Source organism: Eriocheir sinensis, chromosome 19 (assembly GCF_024679095.1).
Source record: "Eriocheir sinensis breed Jianghai 21 chromosome 19, ASM2467909v1, whole genome shotgun sequence".
In the NCBI taxonomy this organism is placed as follows: Eukaryota; Metazoa; Arthropoda; class Malacostraca; order Decapoda; family Varunidae; genus Eriocheir; species Eriocheir sinensis.
The window spans coordinates 8173460-8197897 of NC_066527.1; the positions used below are offsets into that span (position 1 = coordinate 8173460).

The following is a 24438-nucleotide window of genomic DNA, read 5'->3' on the forward strand; positions in this document are numbered from 1 at the left end:
GTATGCATGTTGGTTGACAAAAGGACCGATTACTATCCCAATACCGGGTCCAACAGTGACACGGGCGTGTCACGTGCGCTTTGTGATTCGCAGTCACATGAAGCTGTGACAAGCGTGTGTCAGAAAAGAAACGGATATTGTTCAACATGCGACACTTATAGTGGAGTTTGAGTAAAATGGAGGCCAGGGCCATACGTAACAGTCGGTAGGTCACTCCCGGGTCAGTTAACAGCAGGAGCGTCAGTTCTGGATGACAGCTGTCACAAATCTGTTTAATTTTGTGGCAATACTTTCTAAGAAGTCCGCCTCCCCCTCCGCCTCTCCAGCCCCCCCTACCCCCCCCCAAGACAAGCCTGGGGAACTGTGGGGAACCGGGATTTGGGGGGGGGGGAATTTTAGAAGCCCATTTTTCAGTGATTTTGGCTTTCCCCCCAAACCCTGGTTCCCCACAGTTCCCCAGGCTTGTCTTGGGGAGTATGGGGGGCTGGGATGGTGGTGGCGGAGAAGCAGTTGCTCCCTAGTTTTACCGGGCAGGGCCCGATGAACCACCAGTGCCAGGCTATACAGCAGTCTGCAGAGCAGCCTCAAATTCCATACCAGACCAAGTGCAACTGAAAAAGCAAGATGCCAGCAACTTCCAAAACAGCAGTGGACCACCACGACTGTGAGGCACAAGACCTCTAGACACAACTAAGTAAACTAAGTAAGTAAGTAAACTAAGTAGTATAAATATACTCCCCCACCCTAAGCCCTCTGCGAGTTATTTTGCGGCTGCGGCGGTGGCACCGTCGCCGCGGCCGCCGCCAGAGGAGGCTACGTTTTCGTGAATATTATCCCCTATTTTCAACAATAAATAATCCTTGAATAGGGTTTTGAAAGAGTTTCCATGATTGTTGAACGTTTGTAGAAAAGATATATGAAGAGCTAGTGATGTTTCATAAGGTAGGTAATAAAATATTGGCACATTGCTAAAACGAATCTTTACCGGCTACCCTTCTTCAACAATAGCAGTTTGTTAAGTAGGAAACGAGATACTGGCTCATCCATAAAATGAATCTTGAGCAAGGGGTTAAGGAGACAAAGTTAACAACATGTATGAATTCAAAGCAAAGTTAAGACAAACAGATATGGAGGCAGGGCAACACGAACTCGGCTCAAGTCCTGCAAAGTACAAGCATGAAAACACCGCCACCTCACCCACCACTTGGTCGTGTGCAGCAGCCCGCGCCGCACACACTCCTCCCGCGCCACCGTCAGGTCCCGCTTCACCTCCCGCAGGAAGGGTAGGTCCCGGCCGCCCTCCCGCTCCCCCGCCATCACGACAGGACCCGCCACGCCCTCGCTCACGCCCACTCTCAGATTCTTCTCCTCTTCTCCGGGAACTTCAAATCTGCCGTCCTCGCCGCGGCTTTGTTGACATCGGCGTGACCAGCTGCTGCCAGGGACTGGTGTCATACATCTTTTGCCTAAATTGTCGTACATAGGTATAAAACCTCTATTTACGGCACAGACATGTTTGTACAGTTAATTCATGGTTATTTACACATTTTTCCTTTTATATTCTCACTCCTTCCTGTGGTTTTCCGAGAGGTTTGAAGTTTAATAGAAGACAATAGAGCAGCACATGAGTTCTTCGTATGGTAGGGAGCAAGAATGGGTGCGTTAGTATAATCAGCCTAACCTATAGATTACTTGTTTTAATGTTATCAGGTAATTATCTCATATCATATGGACCTTTTTGCTTATCGTAACCTATCACTAATTTATCGTATTTGTACAATAATTGTCGTATGTAAAACCATGCTGGTTGTATTCCCGCCTTTTTTTTTTTAAAGATAGCATTACAGTAATGGATATAACTACCAAATAACTCAATTACGCGTATTATGATATCAAACACTATATTTGTTCTGTGTTTTGAACGTGAACGTCACCAAGGAAAAAACATTTTAAAAATCCCTCGTTGGGGGCTCCCGTGGTCGCGTGGTGGAGTCTCTACCTTGCGCTTCGGCGGGTTGCTGGGGCGTGGGTTCGAGACCTATCAGTTACCATGGGGGTGGAAAGGTGGGCTCTTTCCGACACCCTCAGCCCCGTTGTTGGGCCTCCTCCTTGAAAGAATTGGGTATCTCTCTACCAGCCGTCTGGGGGGTTGCGCGGCATGCACCGCCTTCCTCCCTTGGGGTATATCCCCAACGAAATACCAAAAAAGAAAAAAAAAATCCATCGATACGATATTTTTACCTCTGCTGTCCCGCGTATCTTTTTTCCTTTTATGACCTATATCCTTTTTGATCCCTTCGTTGGTCCACTTCTAGTTTCTTTTTCTTCTCAATCAATCTTATCACACATATTATTGTTTTCAATCACGTGACTTCTCTGTATTTTTACTCTCCCGCATAATGAACTAGCGCTCGAGATTTCAAATATTCTTGTTTTCCCGCTCGTTTCACCACGTACTTTCTTTTATTAGATTTCCTGAATCATCAAAACACTGTATCCCATTTCTACTGGCATTGTGTGTGTGTGTGTGTGTGTGTGTGTGCGTGTGCTGAGCTTACGAGATACACGATTGATGACTGATTGAAGCGCGATACACGAGTTACTTCTCTTTTATTGCTGTAGTTCGTGTTTTTTCCTCTGTTTTCATCACTTCTTTTCTGTCCTCTTTGTGTGTTTCCTACTGTTACATAATGTACTTTTTTATTGTGGCCCAACTGCGTACGTGGCTCTGAAAAAGACGAAATAAAAGCTAACGTACCGTACTATTATGGCGTCGCTAACAAGTGCAAGCTTCAGTCCAAAACAGTCTTTGTTGGCACCATAATAATATAACAGAAATTTAATGACGTGGAAAAAAAAAAAAAAAACGTTTTCCAGACAGCAATAAATCAGTAAAAGAAGCCCTTGAGGACTGATTCTGGGAGTATTTATTTGTGGTGGAAAACAGCTTTAATTAAACATGTCTCATTTATAAGGTGGGTGACGATGTCCCCTAATCTCCATGGGTTTATGAAGGGTCGCTCCACTGCCAATTGTTTTGTTAAATGTTTGAGTAATGACACTGTCACCTGCAGAGCTTTTATAGACCTCAAGGGTGCTTTTGATAGGGCCAATAAAGATATTATTGTAGTGCGGCGACTATGCCTGATGAACGAGCCTCCCATAACCCACTTAAGCCTCAAATACACTGCCGAATTTTGGCTCACGAATGTGCGCGAATATGCAAGTCATCCAGTGTCGCGAACAAGTTCGGCATATTTCTTGCCTGTTCTTGGCCGTTCGGGGACATGTCTGTGTCCACCACGCGACTTTTGACAGTTGGTCACGACCGCCACGAAAGTTCCATGTCGCAGACAATTCGGCGTCCGATTCGCGGTGTTCGGCGAATTGTCGCCGAATTTTGACCGTTGAAATTTAAATTTTAATGGCAAATTTGTCGCCGACATGTCGCCGACTATTCGAGGACATGTCTCCGACATGTCGCCGAATGGCCAAGACTATTCGGGGACATGTTCCCGAATATTCAGCGAATTAATCACGACACGTCAAACGGGCCGCGGTGGGAGGTGTACACAGGGGTCTGTCTATCTATCTATCTATCTATCTATCTATCTATCTATTTATGTATTATCTTTCTATCTATCTATCTATCTATCTATATCTGTATCTATCTATCTATCTATCTATCTATATCTATCTATCTATCTATCTATCTATCTATCTATATCTATCTATCTATCTATCTATCTATCTATCTATCTATCTATCTATCTATCTATATCTATCTATCTATATATATATATATATATATATATATATATATATATATATATATATATATATATATATATATATATAGACGGCGCAAAATAATACTATAATAATAAATAGTAAACAAGAAAATATGAAAAACAAGAAGAATCATGAATATATAAAATAGGTATGGAACTAACATTTTCATTTATTTCATAACTAATTTACTATTTATTACTTTATTTATTTCTTAATATCATTATTCTGCCATTATTTAACCTTTGTTTCATTTTCAGTTATTTAGATTTATTTCTTCTTTCAGTTACTGGTTTGTTTACTGATATTACGTAAACATTCATTCATTCTAAAATATTTGTAGGAGAGCAAAACAAAAACAAGTCACATTTATACATTTTATTACACATACTATCATACATATTACCACACATATTACCACACATGGTATTTACTCGCCCACAATTCTGTCCTGCCAGGCCACTGCTCCCCGGGTGTTGTAGTAGTCCATGAGGTAGGCGCGGATTCCCGTGCTTTTATATGCCACATGAGCATCAGATGATCAGCTGTCAGAAATCCGGGCACTGTCGGAGAATTGTCCCCGACATGTCGCCGACACTTCGGGGACATGCGAAGACAATTCGGAGACTTGTCTCCAGTTATTCCGCGACAAAAAAAAAAAAAAAACCGTTAAAATTTCAGATTTTGAGCTCGGCGACATGGACGCCGAATAGTCAGCGACATGTCTCCGAACTGTCCCCGAATTGTCTTGAGCATTCGCAGACATGTCGCCGACATGTCGCCGAATGGTCACGAACTGTAAGAATCTTGGTCATGTCGGCGAACCGGTCGCCGAATTTTTTCACGAACTGATTCGGCGTCAAGTTCGTGGCCAAAATTCGGTAGTGTATTTGGGGTTTTAGGGAGTATTTGTACAACAGACAGGCTAGGCTATGGTTCCGGGGTCCAGGGTGCAGTATCAACTAAAGAGTCCTTTGACCTAGGCACCCCTCAAGGTGGAGTCCTCAGCCCCATGTTATTCAATATCCTTATGGATAAGATTGCCCGGCACTCCTTTCCTCGGGGCACTGAAATTGCCATTTATGCCGACGACATCCTCATTCAGTGTGATTCCCCTGGAACCCTGACCACAGCCCTGCAGCACCTTGAGGACCTTTGTATACATATGGGTCTGGTTGTCAATGCCTCAAAAACTAAATATCAGACAAGTCTCAAAATATGTCGTTCATCGAGCTTTAACACTGTCGCATTAGGCCGAGTACAATGTTATAAGAATTTAGGAGTGCAACTTAGTTTTAAGAAGTATACCTACCCATTGCGTTGACTATGTACGCAATCTCTGTCTACCTCGTCTTGCCCCGTTGCGTGTATTAGCAAACAGGGGTCGTGGAGCAGGAATTCCCTTCTCAACTGAAACCTTTGAGGCAATGCGTAGCATTCTGGGTTGTCCCAGGACGGCAAAGCTTCAAGTCCTCCGAGCTGAGTTGGAACTGCCCAGTGTTGTCCGCAGAATCCAGGAAATTACTTGCCGCACAGTCTGCCGCATGATTTGTCACGGGGACACTCAGCTTACGCAGGTTCTTGGTAACTTTCAGCCCACCCCTAACATTCCAGCCAAATCGTACCTTAGAAAGCTTCACAAGCTCTTATCTGACCTTAGTGTCCTTGAACCGTGTCTTGCCCTCATTACTAGCCCTTGTTATACGTCTTGGAAACCTCACAGAGTCAGTGTTGATACAGAAAAATTGGATAAACCTAAAGATTCTTGGCTTCCTCAAGTCCTGCAGGACCATTTTCTGACCAAATTGTCTGCATATCCCTGCACCCAGGCTGTCCATGTGTTTTGTGATGGATCTGTCAATGGCACCAAGACTGGTTGTGAATTATTTATTAGGGACTATGCCACCCCCTCTGAATACACTGACACTGAGGTTTCTAAGAGGTTTCCTGATCATCTGTCTTCCACAAGGGCTGAACTCTATGTCATATATGAAGCCCTCGATCCATATCACTGTAGCTCTCGGGAAAGCTGTGTACCTGTTTGTTGATAGTCAATGTGCCTTGTATGCACTTCTGTCTTCCTCCCCTTCTGACTGTGATATAGTCAATAAGTGCTTTAGTGCCCTTAGCCTGCTTGAGCGCTGTGGTGCTACTGCACACTTCATCTGGGTGCCCTCACATGTTAGGCTGCCCCATAATGAAAAGGCAGACAGACTTGCTCGTGCTGCCTCTGATGATCTCACTGTACACCCAGGTGTTGAGTACACCTATAATTATGTTAAGAATAGACTTAGATCCCTTGTTAGTGAGTCTGTTACCAATCAGCTTGCCTTGAGGTGTCAGGATGGTAGTCCCTCCAGCATTCACTATGCCCAGGTATCAATTATCTGCACCCACACTTATGGTAGGCTTAGTGCATCCTATGATCTGGTGGTGATGCGGCTGAGGTTGGGCTACAGATATTACTGGGAGGTCAGTCGGGCTGACCCTGTATACCTTGCCGCTTGTGTGCCAGGCCAGGGGGTCACACGCTCGAACACTATGTCCTGCAATGTTCTGCTATTAGTGCCTACCGCCCACAGGGCCACTGGGACCTGCCTGTGCTGGTGGGCTGGTTCATTAACAATAATGTTCTCTCAGCTGTGCTCAGTGAGTATTCTGCATTTGCCCCTATAGATTGTAGTTCATATGTTCAGTCCCTTATGTCTGCTCCCTTGACTAAATCACGGCCTTTATTTATTTAGCACTTTTCTTTTTAGTTTCCTGTTGCTACTTCCACATGTATCCTTAGTTGTATAATCACACTCTGTACTGCCTGGGGGTTGGGATGGCATGCGCCTCCCTTCTCCTTTGTTGTTTATTTGCAACAATAAACTATCAATCAATCAATCACGTAGCCTATAGGCTACGTGTAAATTAATTAATCCATATATGGTATGAAAAAATGTTATCATATTTTGTCATTAGTCTAGCCTATCCATTATACTTCCGGAAAAGTCGTGTAGCTACTAAAATAAAACAGTTTTACGTAAAAATATAATTAGGTAAGAACCCAAGATTTTAAATAATAAACAAATGGTAAATGACGAGCGAAACGAAACATAGCAACACAAAGCGTCAGTGGCAGGCAGCCAGCACTGCAGTGTTGCAAGTATGGATACAATTGTATCCAATGGATACATTTTGACGGTGCTCGTACATTCTTATGCCGCTGAGCAAAATGGATACAAAATCGAATTGTCAGACGAAATTGGATACTTTTTTACCCTTTTTGGGGCAAATTGGATACTTTTTGGCCTTTTTGGCCGTCCAAGGGCCGCGCGTTTTTTTTCTTCTTTTTTTACAAGCTTGGCCGGCCAAGGGAAAGAAAAATACCATCAACCTAATGACAGCAAGTGTGTGTGTGTGTGTGTGTGTGTGTGTGTGTGTGTGTGTGCAAAATCTTTCTTTATGAATTGAGCATAATGAGAAATGATTTACTCCCTTGCAATAGAATGCTCTCTCTCTCTCTCTCTCTCTCTGTGTCAGACGCCAGGATGGTACCGTACGTCGCTCTCAGAAGCAAGAGAATTCATACAGTGACGTAACTCAATAAGTAACTTGGTTTAATAGCTAAAAGCTATATTGGATACATTTTGGATACGTTTTAGATTGAATGAATACATTGGATACATTTTGGATGATTTTATGGATGCATTCTCATTTTTCCCACTTGCAACACTGAGCGGTCTGAGCCAGCTGCCGCCTGCCAGTGTGTGGTGAGCATCGTTGGGGAGAATACCGACGCGCCGCCCCGCCCCGCCCCGCCATGGCGTGCGTACCCCGGCACGCGGCGCCTAGCACCCACGGCATCGACGCCTCCATACCGGTAACTATTAATGTACCTGGTTTTCGGTTTCCTCCGCCGAGCATAGAGTAAGGCACAGACGCACGAGTCAAGTTAGACTGAAAAATGCGTCCCCCGAGCAAGATGGCGGGCGCGGCGTTGACCCGTCCACCCTGACACCCGTCATTACCGAGGGAAGGCCGCGGGGGTAGATTTCAAGGCTTGAGGGTCGTGTATTCAAACCTTTCGGCGGCCAAGCACATACTTGACTAGGCTTTCAAATAAGTTTTGGGCGTTCCCAGGGCTTGTTATCAGCAGGGCCGTACCCATGATCTGCCAAAAGGTCCACTTTCTGAGAAAGTCAAAACGAAAAACTGAAACGAAAGTCCCAGATTTTCAGAAACGTCATTTTTTCCAAACTCCAACCCCCAGCAGATGTGGCTCGCCCCACGCGCCTCTGAAGTAGTAGATGTGAGGGGTGAAGGTGAGTGACAATGCTGATCTAAATACCTCCACGTGACCATTTATTTGTGCCGTACAGACGAGGAACAAACCCAGTGACACGCCAGTCCTCGGGTGAGCAACTCGGCCCGCCCTTCCGCAGCGGTTAAGTAGACTGCCTTTTTTTTAATTTTTTTATATATAGTTGCTCACCCTGGACCCTGGTCCTACTACGGGCAGCCCAGCACTCCCGTGTCTCCGCTGTGCTGTTGCCTGCGGAGGCGTACCCCTACACCGGCACCGAGACTTGTATCGCGTCGACACCCTCACCGGCAAGGATTATATACTATAATCCTTGCTCACCCAGTCGCCGTACGGCCAAGACCCGGTTCCCCTTACATGGGAACTTACATCTGGGAACTCCATTATCACCACCGTCAGACAGAGCTCGGCTTATGTATGTGGATCTAAGCGGCGGGAGTGGCTGGGCCTTCTACGTGTAGATTATGCATAAGTGTGCCGTGCACACGCATATATAATCATTTAGCTGTCTTCTATTTGAGTGTATAATTATGGGCACAGGCTCAATACGGTGGTCCCTCGCCATCCCTGGTTTTGGCGCGCTATCCTTGCCGTAGCTCCTCCCATTTTCACTTGTTGTATTTCATTTATATGCATTCAGTACTAATCAGTGTGGTCAGTGTTTTTAAGTGTCTGTAACAGGAGGAAGCTGAAAGTAAATGTCAGCAAAAGTAAAGTGATGGTTTGTGAGCGAAGTAGAAGTGAGGTTGTAGATTTTGTATGCCCATATAGAGTGGGAATTAAATGTGAAAAGGAATGCAAAATAATTTTGAATGGTGAAGAAATGGAGGAGGTCAATGAGATTAATTACCTTGGATCAGTTATGTGTAAGCATGGTGGTACAGAGGGAGAGACAAGAGAAAGGGCATTGCAAGGAAGAAGGGTGGTAGGGTCTTTGGGACGAATCAGGAATGGCAGAAGTGTGATCATGGAGGTAGAGAGGGATTTGAGAAATACAATAATAGTACCTACCCTCACATATGCAAGTGAAACGTGGGCCTGGAATGAAAGTCAGAGGTCTAGAGTGCAGGCAGTGGAAATGAGTTATTTGAGGAGTGCTTGTGGTGTGAGTGGAATGGATGGAATGAGTAATGAAAGTGTGTACGAGCATTTTGGAATTTGTCACAGGGGTGAAGGGAAGAAGTGTGGAGTGGTGGAAGAAGTGAAGCGACAGACTTTAAAGTGGTTTGGCCACATGGAGTGAATGGAGGAGAGTAAGATGACCAGAAGGGTGTAAGTGAGTGAGATAGAGGGAGGGAATGCTCGAGGACGACTTCCAGTGAAATGGAGGGATAGGGTGCAAGAGTATGTTAGGGAGAGGGGGGAAAGATCTTTGAGAAACTTTGAGCAGGCAAGGAGGGAGTGTCTGGATAGAGAAAATTGAAAGCTCTTCTGCCGTGACCATCCCTTTGTGGGAGCTCCTAGGAGCAGGCGTCGATGAAATGATGATGATGAGTACTAATTACTTTAATTATTTGCTTTGCTCATGTTATTTATTTCTCTCTTGGTTACTAATTTATTTGTATTACCTATAGGCTATTTTATTTATGTGGACTCATTTGTTTCTTGTATTAATTTTTTTATCTTATTTGTATACTCATCAATTTTATTTTGGTAATTAAGCACATTATTTACAAATTTTTTCAGAGTTATGATCATGGACATCTTATGAAGAGAACCATGGGACCAGGTGAGTAAAAGAGGAAGATCTTATATATTATACTCTTTATCTATCTTTATAAATATCTCTGTCAGTAATTGTTCATTGCTGTGAAAGTTTTTTCCTTCCCTCAAACCCACTGCAGCCAGCTGGCAGCCGTTACGAGTATTTTTTTAAGATAATGCTGGGAAATCAAGGGGGCAAAGCCCCCCCTTCATAGCCTGTAGGTTAGGTTACAATTGTTAGATGTAATTAGTTTATTTAAATGCTTGAGATTACTTTTGCCATGCAGAAGGTGAATGTGGCCAATACCATTTGTCAATTTTTCTAAGAGAATGAGAGTTATAGTGTCTCAGATACCGCTGGCACTGCCACTGTCTTAGTAATGGCACCAAGCTGGTGCTGGTGTGTTGTGCTTTGTTGTGAATGATGCATGTAGGAACACTGTATTACTCCCTTGTTAGCCCCACTGTGAGTAACTTGGATGAGTGATTGAGGCACTAACTCCCCTCCTCAGCAGAGGGAAGACCACGGTCACACATGAGGACGACCATCCGGTACATGTGGGTGACGGAGGTATTCTCGGGGACTGGCTTCTTCGCGGTGACAGAGAAGGGCCAGGAGAAGGTCGCTGAGGTGAAAGCCGCCTTGGCGGCCCAGCTGGGGGACTCCCCCACCATGGCTGAGCAGGTGGTGCCCAGGATGGTGAGTGCAGTCAACCACATGTACTGTCACTGCTCTTCACATAACCTGTGGTGCTTTTGTCTGATCAACTTTACATTTGTCATAGTGTAGAACAGAAAAGTTACTTGGGTTTGCCTGCCAACAGATCTGTGCACTGAAGGTGAACGGCAGCTGGGAGCGAGTGATGGTGAGGAGCCATTGCACCGTCAGCTCTTGCTCACTGAGGACGGAGGGCAAAGAGCAGCCGTCCGCTCCGGATCACTGGCACGTTAGCCTGATGGAGGTGGGCAGCATGAAGTGTGTGGCCTTGTCACAGCTGGCCCTTGTCACCAGGGATATTGCCTCAGAGACCCGCAAGGCCAGGCTGTACTTCCTGAGGCGCATCTACCTTGATGATGAAAAGAAGGATCAGGTGAGACACAAGGCAATGGATACACTGGCTGCCCTTTAAGGAGGATCTCAGGGTCTTGGCAATCTATACATTAAGAAACTTACCACTCACCAGTATTCTTTACGATGGTGTTTGAACAGCAAACCTATACAGATGACTATTTATACTGTATTATATTTATCCACAGTATCTTATTCATTTGATTCCCACACAATTCAGTTTTTATCCTAGTTGATGCACCCTAATTTTCAGGCCAAGGCATTTCTGAAGAGCCAAATCATGAATAATCAGAGGCTGATGGCTGAAGTCTTCTACCCCTCTTCAGGAAAAGGCCAGTGGCAGGCCCATGTTGAGGTAAGCTACAACTTGACACGCAGCTTGTTGGTGTGTACAGTTTTGTGCAGCATACTATTATCTGTCTATCAGTGACTTCTATTCCCTGAAGCCTTTGTGTGTGAAGTTGCTCGTGTCTTGTCTGTATTGTTATAAAAAGGAGCAGATAAGCCAGAGAAACCTGCCACAACGGGTGCAAGTCACTCCCGACATGATATATATGGGAGGAGACAGTATTGCAAGCCTATCAATGACCCTCCCATGTCCTTACTTCTCGTCTCTTCTTTGTCTCAACTAACACGAGAGAGTATTTCAACATGCTCTCTAAGGACAAACTCTTTCTCAACATGTCTACATAACTCTTTTTGTGTTCCCATTACATTGCATTTTATCCACAATCTGGTAATACCATCATGTTTATGAGGCTCTTCTTTATAGAATGAAACTACAGGCTACCAGAGACCATGCACTCATAAAAATGTCCTATAAATCAGAACAATCATAACAACAATGTAGCTACTGACATTACCTAATTCGCCCCTTTAGTTCCACCATATAAATATATAACATACATGACAAATCATAGAAAATAAGAGTAAAGATATTTGTGGTATACTGACAAGGCTACTTTGCAAAGGCAGGGTAGGACTTGACTCTGACATGTAATGCATATGGTAGCTCAAATGGTGTACTTCCCAGCAACCCAACGTTTTGTTTCACATGATGCCTCAGCCCTTTGACACAAAAGCTGTGCATCATTAGCACAAAGATTATTTCATATTAAATTGCATCATGGCATGTAGATCTTCATTGGTATTTATGTGACTTTCAGATTGTCTTTGGTAATACATTCCTGAGTGATGTACTTGTGGATGCAGGCTTTGCTAAATACACCAGGTTCAGGGCTCATGACCAGGTGAGTTTTTGTGTTGCTCTTCACACCAACCCTTGCCTGACATGTTGAGTAACTTGAGGTGGGTGTGCATGTCTGCTTGTTTGGGAATGAATAGTCAGAGGAGTGATCCCTGGCCTCTATGTGGACCAAACTAATTTGTTCAGTAGGGGATAATATCACTGATGATCAAACTTTATATTTGCAGAAGAGGAAGGTGCCAGAAGCAGCTTCTGGCAGTTCTCAGGACATAGTGACTGTAGGGTGGGTAGATTTTTCTTGTTTTTCTAGTTAGTGGAACAACTAAACAAATGTCAGCATAATTCACTATCTTTTAATACAACACCACCAAGCATACTCCATCGAGCACAGCTGTTCTTAAGGACACTATTCTTGGCATGACCTGAAATAGTTTTGATCTTTTTTCTTGGTTTCCATTTCCAGCTCCAGAACCCTTGTACCTCATGTACCACCATGTGCATCACGGGTCACAAAGTCTCATGTAAGAAACAGCACACTGCCAGAATTGATGGAGCTCATTGGCCATCTGATGAAGAAGCGCAAAGACGGTGCCTACCTGACCTCCAGACATTCTGCACTGAACACAGCCATCAAGTTACTATATACAGAAAGGGCCCCACAGCATCAAGGGCTATGTGAACGTGGATATGCATCCCTAGATAAGTATCAGGTAAAGTTCTTTTAAAGCCACTAAGTTCCTGAGTCCTGCCAGTGTTTTCTTGGGACATTGTGCATTGTCACCCATATCATCAAGAATGTTAACCACCAGCCCTCCTTTCCTGTCATTTATTTTTACAAAACATTTACACAAAACATAAGTTGACTGTCTCCTTTACAGAAGCTTTTGAGGAAACTAAGGAATGAAAGTCCATATGTTGAGGAAGTAATGGACATGACGGAGTCTCTCTATGAGCAATTAGCAGGAATGTTTGGGAAATGGAAGGTAAGATTTTCACTTCCAGTAGAAGGAAATGAGACAGTTAGTGTGCAGAACCATATAACCTGTGAATGTAAATATTAAACACCTCATTAATATAGTGTTTCTTTACAGGATAGTAACAAAAAGGCTCAGAAGAAGTCTGATGTTGCCATTGATATTATGGCAAACATTTTCCTCAACTTTAGAAATTATGACTTTGGACTTGAAAACTACAGACATGAATGCAAGAGGTTGGAAACCTCCTTAAGTAATGAATTACTTCTCAAGAATGAAGTGAGTATATGATTTATAATTCCAGTCACTGATGGAGTTTTCAAAGTTGATTATTAAGAGTGGTTCTTGATATTCATGGTAGTCTTTTCTGCATGGCCAGCCAATTTTGATCTGAATATGAAAAGACACATTAAATTATATGAAGTTGGCTTATGTGCAAAATTATGTTCATGATTAAATTGTCATTATTTTTATGTGCAGGAATAACTGCATTTCTAAACCACATGGAGGTAAAGGAACATCTTTAGAAAATGTGATCTCATGTAAAAAAGATAAGATGAATAGCTTTGGACCAGACCGCTCACAAAACACTTTCCTTCATTAATTAATAATAATTATGTTTTTGTTTTGAAATTACACACATGAAAACTTTAATTTAGAAACGAGAATTGGCATCAACTTCACACACTGTTTAATGCATGTCTTTAAAGGTTAAAACAATAGATTCAGGGTAATATTTAGGATCAGTAAAATTACCTCTTTCACTCAGGGTCAAGGTCTGGCCCAGATGATTGTGCCAGTTGTGGCCACAAAACTGATGGCTGCTATTGAGAAACTGCAGACATCTGCCAGTGGCCAGACACTGCATCAGTTCATCACCAGCAGCAGAAACATCAGTTCTCTTGCTCTGGAAACTCTGGCCAAGGACATTCTAAAGGGTAAGCATTCATTTCATACTCATAATCTATGATAAATTTTTTCATAATATATGTACGCCTATCTCACATATCACACCAAACTGGGACCATGAAACACCCGTTATATAGAAAATTGCGATCCCTAAACAATAGAATTAATGGGATTTGTTGTAATTAATTTTAGACCACCTCAACTTACCGTATCTTCCCCATTCGTCTCCCTATTCTCTCACTTTTAGAGGCAATAGTAACATACCAGCAGCTAAACATTTGAACAATAACACAATATAGAGGAGATTCGCAATAGCCAACCCCGTGATTTGTGAGGAATACCTGTATTCTTTTTATGAAGCTTTGTGATTTCACAGTGATTCATATGGAACTTCATTTTGAAAGACCATTTTTGCAGGCCTGTACCACTATCATGTGAGGGGGATAGCCTACAAGCATCTACACCCAGAAAATGTGCTTGTGATCAATGGCCATGCACACCTGAAACTGAAAACCCTTAATGACCTGCAGGAGTGTATGATTGGTGAAGACTGGCCATTTGAGGGTGTTAAGGTAGCCAAGGAAGACCTGAGTAAACCAGGTGATGTGTTCAAATTTGGCTTATTGGTCTTGTGGATGGCATGCATGGGAGTTGACAGCTACAATACTGCAACAATGAAGTTCCTCTGCAACATGACCCTGCTCAAGATGATCATGGCTCAAAACCCTAACAAGCGGCCTCTAGTGGAGTCCATGGTCTGTATGAACAGCCCCATCTTCCACTTTAGCAGCCAGGGGTGCAGCATGCCACTGAGCTACTACCTCAAGAAAGTGTTCAATGACAAGTGTGCTGCTGAGGTTGAGGAGGAGAGCTCTGACCAGCTCACAGATATGGAGATGTGCAGTGAGTCAGAAAGCATGTTCCAGCCAACCACTGAGGAGGAATCAGGAAACGAAACCACTGAAAGTGAGGCTCCCAAGAGTAACCCTCCCAGCCTGCTGAGCACTGAAGGGGACGCCAAGAAAACACCCCCTTCAAGCACACTAATGGAGGAAGCATAACATTTCTCATGATGTAGTACAGAATATAAGTGTTTTAAAGGAGTTTTATTTTTTTATATCCAAAGATTTTTATCAGACTTGTGGTCATAAGTTTGATATTGAGTGTTGCCTGCTTCTAGTTTATTTATACTCATCTAACATTCTTATAATGGAAGATATGATTTGATATTGTGTTCAAGAGTTTGGGAAAGTGTCACAAAATTGTGATTGTACTCATATTCATCATTTTCTTATGCATGACTAATGTGCTTTTGATCACTCAGTTACTTAGAACATTTTGAAGAAAACTTTATGAAAATCCTTCCTTCTTTTCCTTTATTGATACATGTGAGGAAAGAATGCAAGTTAAAACTTTTTGTCTGGACTAAGTGCAAATTTGTATGTGCATTAAACATTGTTTTATTTACTTCCTAAACTTAAAGCTCATAGAGCTCACTTCTCAAGGTCCATTCAAGTGGCCTTCACCAGCACTCGCCCTTCCCCACCTCTGATGGGACTCACTCTCCATCATAAACACAACATCTCAGTGTCACGAAACACACGAGAAATTCATCTATTCAGTAGAATAATTTTTTCCAAACATTCAGTTTAGGATTCAAACCCAGTGTGCCTCAGCCGCCTCTAGATTGGAAGGCGGACTCGCTGTGTCAAGCTAAATTGATCCCCACAGATTTAAGTCTTGGGAGTCTTAAACCATGTCTGGGCCATCACATGGAAGCTTCCCTTCTCCCGTTTGGATAAATTTCTCTGTGCTTACTCAAGTTCCTCATCTTACATTGTATACTCAGAGAGGCTGGGCCGCCCATCTTTCTGAGTCTGATGGGATGCACTTCCCATCATCATTACACACGACATTTGTGTTACAAAACATACAAGAAATAGATACCTATATTTGGGAGAATAAACCTTTTCCAAACAGCCTGGGATTTGAACCTGGGCCCCCGAGACATACAGTCAAGACAAAGGGGTCCCTGTGGCTTAAGCCTTGGGAGTATCCACATCTTCAGGCTCATCACTTGCAGTGTGTGCACTGCACTACCACGGTATGTGAAACTTTTGGTGACCCAGAGCCGTAATTTCTGGGGGGGGGGGTTATAGCCCCCCCCCAGTGTTTTCTATATCGGCCTTAAAATGCCACAACAAATTAAAAAAAAAAAATACCCCACCTGAACATGCTACCTTCGCTAGCCCCCCTCCCCCCCTCCCACACACACACACACACACACACACCTCATGAACCCTCAAGCCCCCTAAAAAAATTGGCAACATTACGGGCCTGTGACCTCAGCATAGCAATAGTACAATGTTTTTGGCCACCTGAAGAACTGAAAAAGAAAATGGTGAACGCTGCATCGCCGATGATGGTACCTCCGCCTTCCTCCATTGGGGTATATCCCCAACGAAATCGGTGGAACGCCAGCACTCGTCGAGCGAACAACTCCCCTGGCCTTTGAGCCAGCTTATTAACTGCCGAGTTGCTCGCTCGGCTATGGGTGCAACTGCATCCGTGCCCCCCGACCAGCTAGGCAGGGCCTCATGGCCTGACCCTAGCTCCTCTGCAGGGCTCTTTTAAGCCCATCCAGTCAACGAGCTGGTAAAAAATTAAACAACAACAACAACCCAACGAAATACCCCCCCCCAAAAAAAGTACTGAATCTTTTGCTTTGATGTATCAGCTGAGCTTGTTATGCTTCAGTTTTTATTATCTGTGATATTTTCATTGCCTTTCTTTTATAGAAAGACATTTATTAGTAACTAATTAACAATGGTATATGCTAAAGCACCTGAGAAAATGGCGGTCACTGACCACCGCTGACACTGCGTCCTTTGTTGATAAGTAATGCAACCCTTCAAGTTACTTGTTTTAGTTCATCTTTCTTAAATGTGTTGCCAAACTGTGCTGGAAAAAGAACGGTAAAAGTCCACGACAGGTGCTGAATTAGTCATGGCCTTCGGACTGTAGCAATTCCCGATTCCCGGACTTTTGTGGTTCCCAGACAGGCTCCCCCCCCCCCCCCCGCCATTTGTCTGGAAAATAGAGTGTACGTACGTACCTCTCATTTCCATATTTTTCATACCCTCTTGCAACCTTTTCCCCGCACACCACGACCATCACATACGCTATTATTTCTACTGTACTATACTACTATTCTATTCTATTGCAACCATCCCCACCATTGTTACTACTAATACTGTGACCACCACAACTACTGCTACCAACACCACTACTACTAATACTGCATCTCCATTACCTCCCTCCACCTTCCCTTACCCCTTCCCTCCACATCCTCCTCCCTCCTATTGCAAAATGCAAATGGAAACAAATTAAAGTCATGTGTGATAAAAATTAATTTATTAGTAAAGTTCATGCGACAAAGATTACTGACGTTGTTTACTGTGGGGGTTGGAGAGGGAGAGAGAGAGAAGGGGGGGGGGTAAGTTGGACGGATGGAGAGGTGTGTAAAAGGGGACGGCAGGTGTGAGGGGAGCTGCTACACCGGTGATCAGCTGGTCCGGCCCCACAATCTCCACCACTTGACGCACAGCTCCTGCAGGTGAGAGAGAGAGAGAGAGAGAGAGAGAGAGAGAGAGAGAGAGAGAGAGAGAGAGAGTTCATCAGTAATTGCTAGTAATTGTTAATGTGTAGGCTGGAGAAAAACAATGACTTTGAATAATGACCACATGACTGATGATGATGGTGATAATGATGCTAAGAACAACGAAGAGGTGCCATGGGTATTTTCCTCTTCTCAAAGTACAATGGAAGTTGATCTAATCGCTTGAATAAATCTTTTTCCAAACATATCTCCCTGGATTTGAACCTGGAACCCGAGATGGGAGGCAGACACTCTAGCCTCAATCCAATTGGAGTCGTTTTCTGCATCTCAGGCCACTGCAGGAGTTCCCTTTAATTTAAATCAATTTCTTTGAGCTTCAGTTTTTCTGAAGTCACTTTTCATTTTCTATGGTAGGAAGACCAACTCCTCTGACAGACGTGGGCTCTCATATTTCCTGGCTCTTTACAAAGGAAAATGTAACGCGGGAATGGACCCGTCACTTAATAAGGTTGGTATTCTTAAACGCTTCCGCTTCTCACATCAACTACTTCCAAAGGCCAGAAAGGAGATCAACCGAGTTTTAATGAGTGTTCTTGTAGGTTCATGGCACAGAAGAAGGGTCAGACTACCACCAGGCTCAAAAAACTACCCCTGGAAATGCCCCAAATCTCCTTCGAAAGCCTTGTCAAATATCTGGGCATCGGCCCCGAAATGTTTAGGAATACGGCCTTTTAAAAAAAAAGTGTTGCATTTCTTGCTTTTTTCATTTCTTGAATCGTATGAGAAAGTATCAGTTTGGGAGAATAATCTTTTTATTTCAAACATTATGTCTGGGACTTGATTATGTCTAGGATTTAAACTCCGCTCCCCCAAAAAAAAAAAAAAAAACGTGAGGCAGACGTTAGCGTCGAGTCAAAAGGTATCATGTGGCTTGAGGAATTTTGGAGTCATTAACTGCGCCTCAGGCCATTACGTACAGAGGAAAGGATGAGGATACTACTACTACTTACTATTCCTATTACCTCTACTATTACTAACACTACTATTACAACTATTACCACAACATTTCTAAGAAAAATATTTTAGTAATAATAATAATAATAATAATAATAATAATAATAATAATAATAATAATAATAATAATAATAATAATAATGGTACGGTAACTAATACACTGTAAGGCACAACCCCCTCCCAAGGCTCCTCCAGTTACCCTTGTTAAACAGTCGTGGTCCAGGGCAGACCACCACCTCCCAAACACTCCAGCCTTCTTATGGTAGCACTCAACAATCAATAAGGAATAATAAGAGGGAGTGCGTTGCCTCGCCCACCTTACAACTTCAAACCCGGGGGTTCCTCCGGGCAAGTCCCCGTGCAGGCCCCCTTCCCATCCCGGGTACCTCATGGCAGGACCAAGCGATCTGCTTGTCACGAACTCTTTCGGTGTCCCCTCGACCACCTCCACTTTGGACTGTCTCTTATATAAATGATCCGTTGAGCAGGGTTAACTTCTGGGTGATGTGCCACATGCCCATAGAGCTGAATCTGCATCAACAATAGATGGGCAAGCACCTTGCCTGGTACACTGAGCAGCGAATTGTTACAGTATTGGCAGTCCTCTTTCCCTTTCCGGATAGGGACGACCATCCCCCTCTTTCAGTCAGAAGGAATGGTACCAGATTTTCACACGGCAGTCAAGACCGCATGCAACCCGCGGATCATGGCCTCACCTCCACCTTTTAACAGCTCCACACTGATGTTACAGATGCCAGGTGCCTTTCCATCCCTCACCTTTGCCACAACTTTTCTGACCTTGTCGAGAGAGGGTTGGCTCAAGGGCCAATGTGACAGAGATGAGCACAGCTATAGCGTATGCCCCCAACTTTACCCATATCTCCTTGCTACATGGAGGCAGACAATAATAATAATGATATCAAGAAGAAAAAAATGTTAGTGGTGATGATTCACGCACCTTAAGGCTGTAGAGCAGGAGGGCCAGCAGGAGGTGACCGCAGAGGGTGAACATCAGGTAGCCCGCCACCCGGGGCACACTCTGAGGGGAGGGAGGAAAAGATACACTGAAGTGCTGGTAATCAACATTATACTAGAAGTGAAGCTGCTGACAATACAGTTTTATTACCAGACTCCGTGTCCTTGACTTTACACACATAAGATACACAAAATGCATATGGTTCAAGCCGTGTGTTTACTGTCTGGGGTCAGCAAGCTGATTTCATGTGTTGGGACCAATAATGTTTTACCCTTTTCTCTTGTGTAAGAGAAAAATTACTTCGCACGAAGAGAAGGAGGAGGAGGAACAAGAAAAAAAAAAATGCTGAAAGAAGAGAAGAAACAGGAAGAAATGAAGAGAGTAAAAACAAGAGGATGAGGAGAAAGTAGTAGTAGTAGTAGTAGTAGTAGTAGTAGTAACTATAGAAGTAGTAGTAGTAGTAGTAATTATAGAAGTAGTAGTAGTAGACTATATAGTGGTAGTAGTAGTAGTAGTAATTATAGAAGTAGTAGTAGTAGTAGTAGTAGTAGTAGTAGTAGACTATATAGTAGTAGTAGTAGTAATTATAGAAGTAGTAGTAGTAGTAGTAGTAGTAGAGTAGAGGCCGGGATGCAGGCCTATAGGAGTCGGAGAAGTCCTGCGGCGCATCGTAGGCAAATGCATCATGGCTGTCGTCAAAGAAGATGTGAGAATGGCAGCAGGGAACCTCCAAGTTTGTGCGGGGCAGCAGGCAGGAGGAGAAGCAGCAGTCCATGCCATGCGGGAGATATTCGACCACGTGGAGTGCGAAGCAGTGCTTCTTGTTGACGCCAAAAATGCCTTCAACACAATAAATAGAAAGACTATGATACATAACATTAAAACCAAGTGCCCCAGCTTAGCTATGTATGTCGAAAATACCTATACATACCCGACTGACTTATACATAAATAGCCACAGTGGAAAGGTGAAAGTGTTAAAATCATCTGAGGGAACAACACAAGGTGACCCAATAGCCATGGCTATGTACGCCCTGGGCCTATCAGTCCTCCAAAATGAAATCGCGTTCGCAGAAACACGGGTGAAACAGGTGGCTTATGCGGATGACCTCTCAGGTGCTGGTAAAATCTCAGACTTAAAAGGGTGGTGGGACACTGTGAACACCGCCGGCCCTGAGATAGGATACATCCCTAACGCCACCAAGTCTGTCCTTATTGTCAAACCTGAACATTATGACCATGCCACAGAAACTTTTAGAGGAAGTGGCGTCATTGTGACAAAAGACGGACAACGACACTTAGGTGCAGTGATCGGGACAGAGGTATATAAGAAGGAGTACGTGGGAGACAAAGTAGCTGAATGGGTGAAGGAAATAGAAGCTTTGTCTGCCATTGCCAAGACTGAGCCACACGCTGCCTATTCAGCGTACACCCACGGCATCCAACATCGGTGGACGTTCCTGATGCGCACCATCCCCGGCATCAGTCCACTCCTCCGACCACTGGAGAATGCCGTCAAGAATGTATTCTTGCCGGCGCTGGTGAAATATCATGCTTTTGGGGAGGAAGAGAGGGATATGCTAGCACTTCCCCCAAGACTGGGTGGGATGGGGATCACTAACCCTGAGAAGCTGGCAGATAAGGAGAACCAAAACTCCATCAGCCTTATCAGATCCCTCATCAACAGAATCATCGCTCAAGAGGCAGAGGACGAAATAGACCAAACAGAAATAAGAGAAATCAAAAGAAGAATCTCAGAAGAAAGACAACAGGCCCCCAGAAGACGAGCTGGACCGTCTTACACATCACCTGTCCACAGAAATAGGTAGAAGAATCCACACAGCATAGGAGGCAGGCGCCTCTAACTGGCTAACGTCACTACCAATCAGAGTAAAAGGCTTCAGCCTCGACAAACAAGAATTTGTCGACGCCGTTGCTCTGAGATATGGCTGGCCGATTGAGGGGCTGCCTAATCTCTGTGCATGTGGATCACCAAACGGTGTCACTCACACCATGACATGTAAAGAAGGAGACTTCATCTGTATTCGACACTATGAGGTGAGGGATCTGACACCCAGCATGCTCGGGGAGGTATGCCAAGACGTCACTACCGAGCCGGCACTGCTCTCCCTGGACGGTGAACACCTTCGGTACAGGACAGCCTATACCTCATATGAGGCACGAGTTGATGTAAATGCTCGCGGATTCTGGGTGGGCGGACAGCAGGCGTTCATGGACATCCCCATATTCGACCCGATGACTGCCTGTCACCGTGAGCTGCCCCTGGAAGCCGCCCACCACAGGAACGAGCAGGAGAAGACAAGGGCATCCGGTGAAAGAATCCAACATGTGGATTAGGGCAGCTTCACCCCCCTCGTCTTCACCACATCCAGCGGGATGGGTCCCAGGGCCCGATGCGGAACTGATCTCAGAAAAGAAGAATCAGCCAAGGAGCCACATTATAGCCTGGATGAGGTGTCGCCTCTCGTTCTCCTTGTTCAGGTCTGTCATCCCTTGTCTCAGGGGCACCAGACACTCTGGCCCAAAAGCCACCAACATCTCCAATATGGACTATGAAGCCACAGTGGTGGAGAGTGACATTATGGTGGGTCGTTAGTTACTTTAGTATGGAATGAAAGGTGGATCTATACGTAATAGATGATAGGTGATTTAGTGTCAGGTAGTATTAGTGATATGGTTGGATGCCACAGTCATTAGCGAACAGAGTTGGGGCTAATGACCTCCAAGCTATGGAGCCCTCCAGGATTATGTGTCGGGAAAATAAACATGGGTGGAGGTATCATTTATATTGTAGTAGTAGTAGTAGTAGTAGACTATATAGTAGTAGTAGTAGTAGTAGTAGTAGTAGTAGTAGTAGTAGTAGTAATTATAGAAGTAGTAGTAGTAGTACCAGTAGTAGTAGACTAGTAGTAGACTAGTAGTAGTAGTAGTAGTAGTAGTAATTATAGAAGTAGTAGTAGTAGTACCAGTAGTAGTAGACTAGTAGTAGTAGTAGTAGCAGTAGTAGTAGACTATATAGTAGTAGTAGTAGTAGTAGTAGTAGAACCAGTAATAGTTATAGTAGTAGTAGTAGAACCAGTAATAGTTATAGTAGTAGTAGTAGTAGTAGTAGTAGTAGTAGTAGTAGTAGTAGTAGCAGTGACAGGTACCTGGGGCAATGGTCGTGGGGGTCGTACGGTGAGCAGTGCAAAGATGGCGTTCTCAAGGCCCGCCCAAAACGTGTCGCCGCCCAGCACTTGAGAACCCACGCCCACGATGTATCTGCAAGACGCACACACCTGTACACACAAACACACACACATAGCCACCCACACAAAAAGACAAAAACAAAACTAAAACAGATTACATCCCAGGCGCATCCGTGTGCAGAACCATCAAATAATATTAGAAAAGACGCCCCCCCCCCCCCTTTCCCCCTTCCCTTGACACTCACATAAACAGCAGCAGCAGCAGCAGCGTGAACCGCGTTGGTCTTGGCGCGTGCTGTGGTGAGGAGTCCTGGGGGAGAGGGGGGGAGGGGGGCCCAGGGTTGTTGTGCATCTTGTGGTAGGGAGAGGTGCCCCCCTTGCTGGCCTTCCTGCCTGGGGACTTCACCTGAGAGAGAGAGAGAGAGAGAGAGAGAGAGAGAGAGAGAGAGAGAGAGAGAGAGAGACTTCAGTGGAGAGAGAGAGAGAGAGAGAGAGAGAGAGAGAGAGAGAGAGAGAGAGAGAGAGAGAGAGAGAGAGAGAGAGAGAGAGAGAGAGAGAGATTAATGGAACTCTATTAATTGTGGTATAGGCTGTACACACACACACACACACACACGCCGCGCTGCAAGGCTTCACGGCCAAACAGGCGGCGGTTCGAGCCCCGCTCAGGCCGGATTCTTTCCGTTGACTAGGAGTGGTTACTGTCCCCCCTTGAGCAAGGGGGATGGGGTGTGTGGTGTGTGAGGTCCTGGCAGTACCCAGAGATCGACGATAAAGAGCACTTGCTCGTGTCGAGAGGGTACCTGCTGGCGAAAGCGAGTCCAATTCGTGATCAGGCCGTGGTGAATTACACACACACACACACACACACACACACACACACACACACACACACACACACACACTACGTAAAACAAAACTTACATAAATTTCTACAATACTAGTAAACAAATTTGCCGCCTCTCTTGCACCCACGTTCACACTGTGCCGACTGGCCACGACAACCCAGCGACTCGGGTATAAGAGGTCTTGGTTGTGAAATTTTGATGTGAAAGGGTCGCACATGATCGGAAGGAGGTCTAGAAACAATCGCCTAATGCTGATTCAGCACAGTGTGAAGGGGGCCAAAAAGTCGCCAGAGTCGGCACAGAACGGGGCCTTACTCCGACCACACAACCCACCTTCCTCCTGGCACACATCCCCAGCAGCAGCGACAGCGTGGCTCCAAGTCGCGCCGCCCACACCACCACCACACCCACGTACACCGCCACGCCCACCAGGCTGTACACCACGCCCGCCGCCCGCCCGCCCTCCGTCGCCGCGTTGAGGCCGCCCGTGGTGGTGACGAGGCAGAAAGTGTAGACGAGGGCGGTGGGGAGGGTCCAGGGCAGGGGGGGAGGGGGCTCTTCGTTGTCCCATATGGCTTGGCGTTCCGCTGGGCCGACCTGCAGACCCAAGGGTGTTTAGGAGTTAGTGTGGTGGGAGGGGGGGGATGGGGGCTAACAGGGGACAATGGGTACTGATGGAGAGGCTTGGAGGACTGGGGAAGCCTACGAGAGTGATATTTGTAGGTTGAGGGTGATAGGAGGGATGGGAAGGATGGCTAACAGACTGATTGGTTGTCTATGTGTGCACTGATGGAGCTGAATAAGGGACTGGT

General features: G+C 44.8%; 3 protein-coding genes across 8 annotated transcripts in view; 1 reads left to right on the forward strand and 2 right to left on the reverse strand.

Annotated features, from left to right (window-relative positions):
• Positions 1 to 1446, reverse strand: part of LOC127000640 (cell division cycle protein 23 homolog) — a 28966-nt gene extending 27520 nt beyond the window's left edge. For both annotated transcript variants that reach the window (XM_050864582.1, XM_050864581.1), the window contains exon 1: positions 1202 to 1446. In XM_050864582.1, the coding sequence (XP_050720539.1) occupies positions 1202 to 1317 (116 nt within the window). In that variant the 5' untranslated portion in view covers positions 1318 to 1446. The remainder of the gene's footprint in view (positions 1 to 1201) is intronic.
• Positions 1447 to 6402: 4956 nt separating this feature from the next.
• Positions 6403 to 15414, forward strand: LOC127000641 (uncharacterized). Of its 4 annotated transcripts, none has more exons than XM_050864583.1 (12): positions 6403 to 6438; positions 9785 to 9827; positions 10315 to 10502; positions 10627 to 10893; positions 11125 to 11226; positions 12038 to 12121; positions 12306 to 12361; positions 12542 to 12788; positions 12957 to 13061; positions 13170 to 13331; positions 13822 to 13990; positions 14379 to 15414. In XM_050864583.1, exons 1-12 carry the CDS (start codon positions 6418 to 6420, stop codon positions 15020 to 15022), a joined length of 2088 nt encoding a protein of 695 aa, XP_050720540.1. In that variant the 5' UTR covers positions 6403 to 6417; the 3' UTR covers positions 15023 to 15414. The 4 variants fall into 4 exon arrangements, with proteins under 4 accessions (XP_050720540.1, XP_050720542.1, XP_050720543.1 ...); XM_050864585.1 differs by having other exon boundaries at positions 10318 to 10502; XM_050864586.1 differs by lacking the exon at positions 6403 to 6438 and adding an exon at positions 7528 to 7657.
• Positions 15415 to 17360: 1946 nt separating this feature from the next.
• The window catches only part of LOC127000642 (uncharacterized), a 47873-nt gene continuing 40795 nt past the window's right edge, over positions 17361 to 24438 (reverse strand). For both annotated transcript variants that reach the window (XM_050864589.1, XM_050864588.1), the window contains exons 5-9: positions 23960 to 24223; positions 23024 to 23184; positions 22740 to 22851; positions 19553 to 19633; positions 17361 to 17571 (exon numbers count right to left, since the gene is read on the reverse strand). In XM_050864589.1, the coding sequence (XP_050720546.1) occupies positions 17527 to 17571; positions 19553 to 19633; positions 22740 to 22851; positions 23024 to 23184; positions 23960 to 24223 (663 nt within the window). In that variant the 3' untranslated portion in view covers positions 17361 to 17526. The remainder of the gene's footprint in view (positions 17572 to 19552; positions 19634 to 22739; positions 22852 to 23023; positions 23185 to 23959; positions 24224 to 24438) is intronic.

What these genes read in the sequence shown, in the direction of transcription:
- LOC127000641 (XM_050864586.1), top strand. Translation starts at nt 7,598, where the DNA reads ATGGCGTGCGTACCCCGGCACGCGGCGCCTAGCACCCACGGCATCGAC. An exon ending in AGTGGCAGGCCCATGTTGAG is followed by an intron (nt 11,227 to 12,037) that starts GTAAGCTACAAC and finishes TGTGACTTTCAG; the next exon opens with ATTGTCTTTGGTAATACATT. An exon ending in CAGGACATAGTGACTGTAGG is followed by an intron (nt 12,362 to 12,541) that starts GTGGGTAGATTT and finishes TTCCATTTCCAG; the next exon opens with CTCCAGAACCCTTGTACCTC.